The sequence below is a fragment of the Chrysemys picta genome, chromosome 23 (genome assembly GCF_011386835.1).
Source record: "Chrysemys picta bellii isolate R12L10 chromosome 23, ASM1138683v2, whole genome shotgun sequence".
Classification (NCBI taxonomy): Eukaryota; Metazoa; Chordata; order Testudines; family Emydidae; genus Chrysemys; species Chrysemys picta.
Genome location: NC_088813.1, coordinates 11,883,341 through 11,892,487, shown reverse-complemented (window position 1 = coordinate 11,892,487; position 9,147 = coordinate 11,883,341). Strand labels below are relative to the sequence as shown.

Here is a 9,147-nt window from a genome sequence, read left to right as displayed (position 1 = left end):
CGTTTTCTCAAGCAGCATTTTTCTTACTTTGCCTATTTGTAAATTTCTATTTCTAACGTATTTTCATTGGTTGGTGTGTGTACAGTGAAATCAGCATGTACTGATTTATTCATAAAAATCTAATCCTTTCAATCCTAGTTATAAGGCTACTTACCGCTGCTTCACATTATCAAAGTGCTGTAGAAACGTTAGCTGATTCAGCCGAGTAGTACCTCCAGTCTGGATGTATGACATGCTGGAAAAGAGATGTCAATTTGAAATCTAGCTTTTCCTCCCCTCTTTTTAATATTGTCTAAAGTCCCACACCTGCCCTTGAGTCCCTGCCAAATTTTGCGGTTTTACACACACACTTGCTATTTTTTGAAAACATCTTTATTCTCTGTTGGATACAAACGAAGAGATGCTTATTGCTAACTAACGAGAAAAGGGAAACTATACCTGGTCTGTTTCAGCTAAGTGCCATCAAATGCAAAGCATAGCCAAACTAAAAAACTCCAGTTTTGTTCTCTTAAAGATGTATAGTTTTTATAGTGGAACAATTTTTATAGTGGGGGCGCTGAAGGCAGAAACCATGTATTTGAGTTGTTATTACTACTTCAAGACAAGTGGTGCGGTAGCACCCCTAGTTCCAGCACCCATGTACAGACTTAGTTTTTTATCTAAAAGAGAAACATAACCCCCCCAACTTAGGTAGGAGTGTAATTTTCAAATAGTCTTTTTAATATACAACAATATGAATATTACATAGCCATTGTCACAGTATAGCAAACTCCAGATCTGTTTAATCCAGTACCCTGCCTTTGACTGTAGCCATTACCACGTCCTTCACAGGAAGCTCATGCAGTCAGAAGTTACGTTATAACCAACCAAGTTTCTTTCTAATCCCAATTAGACTGGTTTATTTCTGAAAGCATGAGGGGGTTTTAACTCTTCCAAAACTCATGTTTTAAATCCGTACTATTTACTATTGTAACGGTTACAATAACTTTTTGACATTGACCTATTCTCTCCCATAGATATTAGATAATTCTGCTTTCAAAATATTGCTCTCTGTCAGTACAAATAATGAAGCAATGGGAAAACCGGCTACCATATGTTCAGATGTTCTCTTCCTCTAGAGGCTGGAAGCATTTTGCAGATGAGCTAGGGGAGCAAGTAATTTCCAGCAGGTCATGGTTGCTAAAGACATAAAGCCTGAAAACAGTCTCAATCCAGTTTGATCCTTGAAAAAAGCAACAGAAGGTCCTGTGGCACCTTTGCTTTTTACAGATTCAGACTAACACGACTACCCCTCTGTTACTTTGATCCTTGAGTGGCTCTTGACTTACAGTGCTGTAATGACAGCTGGATCAGACCCTGCATCACTCACTGTGTGTGTGGGAGAACTCAGGACACACTTCTCTAGTATTCAGAGAGCACGGGTGTGTGATGTAGATGCAACAACCTTCGCCGCAAACTGGCAGGTTCTTCATGGGGAGCAGATGCTCCAGCCCTCAGGATTTCAGCCCTTGCCATCTCATACTCAATAGCAGAGTACAGTGCACCAGTATGGAGTTGGTTGGCACACACCAAACTTGTTGATGAGCAACTCAACTCAACAATGTGCATCATCACAAGAACTCTCCGACTGACTCATCTTCCATGGCTTCCAGTTCTAAGCCACATCGTTCCCTTACCTCAGGAGGGAGATTGCAGCTGGCAAGCTGCTTGAGAAGGTACAAGACAACCCCAGCTTGCCAGCTTACCCCAATGACCTTTTTAGCCCACCAGCTACACATCTTTCATCACAACACACATTGTGGTTGAGGCTGCTATGCCAGGACATGACAGTGGAGTTCCTGTGGCGGGAAGACTGCTGCTTAACATCAACCACCAATCAGTATCTCGTCACAGACCCTACTGTTCACCCATCTGGCTTTGACATGCCATGTTGTCAGTGGGTCTTTGTTAACTGATTCTGGACCGGGCAAGGCCTTCGTGCAGCCAACCAGCACCATTGGGGTCTTCGAGACAATCCAAGCTGTGGGGCAGATCAAACAATAATATGCATTGTCGAGGAACGCTTGCTAACCAAATTCAGCAGTGAGCTCCAAGAGCTCCACTTGGCCACTAAGAATGCTATTGCCTGGCAAATATGCAAATGCTAATTTAATAAATAAGTTCCTGACGTTCAGCAGAGGGGAAGTGGAGTGACATTGCTTTAATGGCTGACAGGCAAAAGAGCACATACGGGTGCAGGAGGAAGAATCCTGTCCCACTCCGGCTTTGTCTTCACCACAAAAAGGTGATTTTCCCAGCTGGGCAAGTGTAGTGGATTTTGTTGTTTTCCCCATGGAGCTAGGCGCGTTCAGCACTATACCCCGGCCTGTGGTCCAACTCCTCTAGCTACCTAGTTGTAAAGACCCTAGTGCCTCGTCTCTACTAGGAGTTACAGCAGGCTCGCTACCCCGCAGCAGGTAGCCTGGGGTCAAGGATGCACTTTCGGCTAGTGAAGAGACAGCCTAATAGGGGGTAAGACCTGGGCTGGGGCAGGGAGGGACGATAGGGGACCAGTCCCCGAGGAAGGGGGGAGGGACCTGTCCTACTGAAAGTGGGGAGATGGGAGGCCCTATACCAGTGAGGGGGGCATTGCCCCACTGAGGGTGAGGGGGTTCCTATGAAGCGTTGAGTAGCTGGAGGCAGATGCCACGCGGGAATGAGGGGCTGGGGGAGGGGAGGATGAGGCGATACTAGCTCCACCAGCCATGACTTAACTCTCCTGCTTAGGCAGGCCCCCTTCGGCGCATGCGCAGTTGACTCCACAATCACATGACCACCTGAACCCAAGCACCCCCTCGACACAGCCTGCGCGCGCATTACAATCTTCCCTTCGCTGCCGCGCGGGAAGGGCACGTTTCTCCTCTCGCGCAGCTAGAACCCACACGCTCCATGGGCCGCCTCCTCATTGGCCGGGGCCCGCCGGATAGACCCTTGAACCCTCCTCCCATATTCCCTCCCCCGATCACGGTGCCTTTTGATTGGCTTGAGGTGGAGCGCGTCCCGCCCTCTTCGCCGCGTCCGCTGATTGGCTGACGGCTGGGGGGCTCGCGGTCGTGTTCGGACCCGCCCACTCCGTTCTGTGTCGCGCGACTGTGTCTCTCATCTCGCCGCTTTTCCTCCTCCCCGCGGTGAACGTGAGGGAAGGAGGGAGGAAGGGGTCTTGCGGGCGCGGGGCACGCCGGGATAGGGAGTGCTCTGCGGCCAGGAGGAGGCAAGATGGATGCGGGCTTCTTCCGCGTAAGTGTTCCCCTAAGCGGGCAGGTGGAGCGGCCCGGCCGGGAGAACGCGGGGAGCCGGGCCTCTGGGCAGCACCGCGACGGGCGCTGCTGCCACCGCCGGGTCCCCCCGCGAGCGCGGCCCTGCCTCCCTCCTCTCCCGCCCTGCGCAGGCTCCCGTGAGGAGCCGCGGCGCAGAAAATGGCGGCCGGAAGGTGGTCGGTGCGGTTCGTTCCACCCGCGGGGGGGGCCGCGAGGGGACGGTGGGGGTCTCTGGGGCTGGGTATGTTGGAGGAGGGAGGAGCCTGCCCTTTCCTCTGGGGCTGGGGAGGGTATGTCGGGGGCGGGGGGGCAGCTCTTACCCCCTTCCCCCCGCACGCGCGCACTCATCTCCGGGGCCTGAGCCGCCAGGACGAGCCGGGCCTTTCCGTGCGCTAGGCCTCCGCCAGGCCCTGCTGCCATGTGGGCCGCGCGGGCCTGGTGTCCCGCGGGAGGAAGAGGGGGGTCTCTCTCCAGCCCACGCTAGGGGCCCGGGCTGGGACCCGAACTCCGCTCGGCGTGGGCGCCCTGGAGTCTGGTTCCTGAACCTCCTTCTGCGCCTGCTACTTGTCGTCCTGGCCAGCGACCCTCTTGTTTTGGTCATGCGATGGAGACGGTTGTCCAGCCCTGACAGCTGGGAAACTTTATTTATAGCGATACCTAGAACGCATCTGCCTTATCCCCATGAGATGGTAGGGGGAGAGAGTGATTTTGGCCTTTAGGTCCTCCGGTGCCAATCAGGTAGCAGAAAACAATTTGATATTCTTCCTACCTCCCCGGGGGGGAAAACGGATCTTCACATATGTAATGGTCTAGTTACTTAGCGGGTGCAAAGCATTGGGCAAAAGCAAGTGATTAAAAAATGGCTATCCTGGGTGTTTGTTCATGTTGGCTTTTGCCTTTGCTAAAACAAACACTGTGGGGGAAAATATCGGGAACATCCTTAGATGCTATAAAACTTAAATATACTCTGGATATGTTATTGTGTATCCTTCTCCCCTTTCCCCATCTTATTAGAATTAACTGGTTTTCCGTATGGGACTACAGCCAGAGGCGATCATGAGAGTAGGTGGCACTAAAAATATCAACTTAATTTAGCTTGGAAGAAAGACTCCAAAGCAAAGGCTGTTTGGTTGTGTACGCATGGTGCTTTAAAAACACAAGAAAAGGTTATTTTTGCCTCAGGGAGTATACAGTCTAAGGGCATCCTCCTGCAAACACTGGACTCTACATTTACTGCTTCACAGAAAGAATTGGTATGCCTGGTCCTCTGGCTTTGCAGAGTTTGGTTCAAAGTCTGATGATTCAGGGTTTTTCCAAGTGATGTGTTTTTACACACACAGCTTTTATGGTCAGTAAGTACTCAAATAATTACAGTGAAAATACCTTTTTTGTAAACACATTTTTAGTTTTTGGGATTATTATAAAAGCAGGCTAGCAGTTTAATCTCTTCCTCAACGCAAAGAGGACTGTTGCTATTGTTGATAATCTCGGGACGTTGCATGTTCTCAACACAATGTGTACAATTTACAAATTGGCTTCTTCATTGAAATGCAGATTGTTCATGCAATTTCAAATCTCTCTTGGTGACCGATGCTGCTTACCATGCCTTGTGAACGTCTAGGCTATGGGGCTGAGCAAAATTCCAACTGCTTTTTTCTGCCTCCGGTGGGGGGGGCAGAGAATCTTATTTCTATATCTGACTGCAGAATCTTGAATATTTGGGTGATGTGACAAATATGCTAAATTCAGGTTTGACTGAAGAGGGCACACATCAAGCATGGAAGCACTGTGGCTAGTCTTGTATTCAGATGTATCTTAATCCTTGAAAATAAATGCTAGCCCCTAGGATTTCTATTCTTCAGAATTACAGAGGAGAACATTAGGAGTTATAGCCCCATCTCTGTATGTAATGACTTCATTTATAGCATTTTATCTTGCTGACACATCTGAAGGTGCTTTTGTAGAAGATGCACAATTTTACAATACAGTCTGCAGTGTCAAGTTAATAACTGAAAGCAAGCAAAAACAAATGTGCTTTTATTTTTTTGATTTAAAGTGGCAACATTCTTATTTCATGTCTCTAGGCATGGAGTTAGATGGTACTCAGGTTGAAGCAGTCATGCAATATAAGACTGGTGAGCTTGCAGTTCAGGATCAGATTAATTCAATTTATGTTTGCATAATAAAGAGTGACTGGAGATCTTGGATTAAATTCTAAATTGCTTTAAATCAAGTGGATGGAGTACCTTAATGCAGCAAAAGCTCAGTATACTTGCTTGCCCTCTAGTTCCATCCCAAGCTGTATGGTTGGACCAGTATGTTAATTTAAATACTTACCATATTGTAACGTATGGGAAGGTGCGTGTATAAATGCCTCTCTTTTGAATCAGTTACAATAGTAGCTGGTTAAATAAGAAATATATGAATATGAAAACATAGTGATTCAAGACTAAACAAATGAACAATATTTCAGAACCTTTGGTCTGGACAAACTGAGCTATATTAACATTTGTTGCATCATGTTTTAAAAAAATACAATATTAGGACCCAATCCTGCAAATTCATACTTGCATGTGTATGAAGTAAATAGATCTACTTATGCAAATGTTGTTTCCAGGATTATTCAATCTCTGACTATAGTTTCACTATACGTGAAAGTGAGTCAATCATTTATAATGCTGTACAATCAACAAAGCAGGATTCCCCTCTTTATAACCTGTTGCTTATTACATGCTAGATTAATGAACTGTGAAGGGTGGTGGTAAATTTCAAAGAAATTTCACCTGAAGCTTGAGTAAAGGATTGAGTATTTGTAATCTTCTGTGATAATTTCAGTGTATAATGTCATTTCTGATGTTTTAGCTCTTAAGGCCGGGTCTACATTCAAAAGTTGTCGACCTGTGTGTGAAAAGTCCACTCCCCTGAGTGACAGATTTAAGCCAACCTAACCTTCAGCATAGACAGCTCTTCTTCCCTGGACCTAGCTACCCGCCTCTCCAGGAGGTCAATTTAACTATACCAGCAGGAGACGCCCCTCCTGTTTTTTTGGTGAGTGTCTACACTTGTAGCGCTACAGTATCTGCAGCTGTGCCTCTGTAGTGCTTCAAGTATAGACAAGCCCTGAGACTCCGATTTAAAACCAAATCTATCTTTGACACCAGATTTCAAGAAGAAAATGAGCACTTGAAGTTACTAAAAATAACGGGGGCAAGGGTGACTAGCAGTATTAAAAAGATTTCTCCTTTGATCTATACCATAAATGCTCCAGTTATTTCCTTCTGCTTTTTTCTGCTCTTGGACAGAAAAAAATGAACTGATTCCTGCTGAGCAGATCTCTTGAGAAGGCTGTATACTGCGACTCAAAATTATTTGACAGCATTGTGCATGCTTTTAGATTTGCAAGTACTGCACCATGGTGAATTATATGATTTAAGTGTCAGAGCTCTGAAACCTGATTACCGTTTTCAGTAGGATATGACGATTGGTTAGTGAAGTGGAATGCTTCTTGAAGGTGTCTGCACGGGTGGTACAACTGAATATTTTTTTAATTGCTTTGCAGTTTATCAAAATTGTGTTTAATGCAAATACACCTCTACCTCACTATAACGCTGTTCTCGGGAGCCAAAAAATCTTACCGCGTTATAGGTGAAACGGTGTTATATCGAACTTGCTTTGATCCACTGGAGTGCGCAGCCCCGCCCCCCCGGAGCACTGCTTTACCGCATTAAATCCAAATTCGTATTATATCGGGTCGCGTTATAGCGGGGTAGAGGTGTAATATATGGCAAGTGACAAGTGGCAGACTAGCTGTGGAATCAAGTTTGATGTCATACTGACTAAAATCTTTCTATTGTAGGGAACGAGTGCGGAGCAGGACAATCGCTTCAGCAACAAACAGAAGAAGCTGTTGAAGCAGCTGAAATTTGCAGAATGTCTAGAAAAGAAAGTAAGTTGAGTTAGTTTATTTGGGCATGATGGGTGTGGAATAAAGTAAACTTTAAAGATATCACAACCAAGATGCACAAGACAAAATTCTGAATGGCTGTCAATGCTTTGTATAGACATTGGAGGGAAGTCGCACACAAAAATACCTATGTGCATACAAATGATGTTCAGGATATCCAAATGCATATTAAAGTACACCCCTTTAAAAGGGCACACATGATATATTTATAATATTAAAAAGATAGTGCCAGTAAGCTTTGGGCCCAAATTTAGGGTTTGGTTTTAAAAAGAGAAAACCAATTTTCAAGATGAATAGAGAATATTATTTTCAAAAGCTCCAAAGTGACTTGTTTCTAGATGCTTTTAAAATATTGCCCAAACTGTCTTCATGATTTTTTTACATTTCAGTTCTCTCTCTCTTTTTTTTTTTTTTTTTAAAGTTAGGCATTACCTACTTTAACTCGTAGTAAAACTGATGCACTTGCAGTGTGTCCTCAGTAGGAAGAGAGAGAATGACTAGAGAAACTAAATTGTAGTCAGGGGTTAATGCTAACTTTGTGTGCTGGGGAAATGGTTCCTCTGAGAGTTGGCAGTAAGTAACCACCCACTTGTCAAAGCTCAAGCTCTTCTGTTGCCACTACAGCCGATAGTGGGGCTTCAATAGTTTTCTATTGCTCATGTTCCCGTACTTTATGGAAGATAAGGCTGGTGAGTCCACGGGTAGGAGCCCCAGCAAACTGCAAACAGGGCTCTATCAAGGAGGCAGTAATTAACCCTAAATCATAAGGACTGAACTCTAATCTAAATTCTGAAGTAACTACAAAACAGTATCTGAGAATAACACAATGTAACTTATCTTTTGGTACCTATGATTATGATCTAAAAATGTCACAAAGACTGTAACTTTAAGTGCCGGGGTGAGGCTGGGAGTTAATTGCTAGTGAACCTCACTGTGGTACTAAGTATAATAGAGAATCAGAAATTAAAAAAACAAATGAATATAATGTGAGAAAGACAAAAGGTTGGATTTTCCAAGTTAACAAATTTCAGGTTTCAGAGTAGCAGCCGTGTTAGTCTGTATCCGCAAAAAGAGGAACAGGAGTACTTGTGGCACCTTAGAGACTAACAAATTTATTAGAGCAAGTTAACAAATTAACTGTCAGAAATTTTATTAGTAATTAGCTAACAAAACAATGGATATGATTTAGACTTTTGATCTAATCCCTTGCAAAAAGTTGGCAAGGAATCTTTGAGCCTGATCCAACTATCATTGAAGTCAATGGGAAGTTTTCTGTTAACTTCAGTGGAGGCTGGACTGGACCCCTGGAGGATGTGGGTTAAGAAGTAAAGTCCTATTATGGCTTAAAATTGATTGAGATGATAAACTAAGATTAGAAATAACTGGCCAGGTCCTGGAGTATTTTAGTGTTCAGTACATTTCATATTAACTTGAAAGTAGAAGTGTGTGGGGGTAAACAATGTTGTGTTGTAATGTTGCTGATTAGTTATTTACATTGATGAAGAGTATGGAGCATGGTGAGAAATTCCAGAAAGACCTAACAAAACTATAAAAAATGTAATGCGATACCTAGCTCTTACATAGCAGTAGATCTCAAAAGCGCTTTAACAAAAGAGAGCATTGGCGTTCCCAGTTTCACAGATGAGGAAACTGAGGCGGAGAGTGGCAGTGCCTTGCTTAAGGTCACTTAGCAGGCCAGTGACACAGCTGGGAGCAGAAACCAGCTCTTCTGAGTCCCGTCCCAATGCTCTGTGCACTAGGCCACACAGTCAAACCATACAAATCTAGGTTTTGATTTCATTATAATGCTTTTTAAGAAAGATCTAGTGGTCATTTTGGACAGTTTAGATAATTTGTCTGCATAATACATAGTAACTTTTAATAAAG

At 44.5% G+C, this 9,147-nt stretch overlaps 1 protein-coding gene across 23 annotated transcripts in view; it reads left to right on the top strand.

Moving 5' to 3' along the window:
* Positions 1–3,082: 3,082 nt before the first annotated feature.
* SRRM1 (serine and arginine repetitive matrix 1) overlaps positions 3,083–9,147 on the top strand; it is a 28,690-nt gene continuing 22,625 nt past the window's right edge. For 14 of the 23 annotated variants that reach the window (XM_065576807.1, XM_065576806.1, XM_065576800.1 and 11 more), the window contains exons 1-2: positions 3,083–3,276; positions 7,153–7,242. In XM_065576807.1, coding sequence (XP_065432879.1) covers positions 3,256–3,276; positions 7,153–7,242 — 111 coding nt within the window. In that variant the 5' untranslated portion in view covers positions 3,083–3,255. Of the gene's footprint in view, positions 3,277–3,434; positions 3,477–3,688; positions 6,345–7,152; positions 7,243–9,147 lie in introns of those variants that run through there. The other 9 variants (XM_065576812.1, XM_065576810.1, XM_065576811.1 and 6 more) reach the window with 3 other exon arrangements.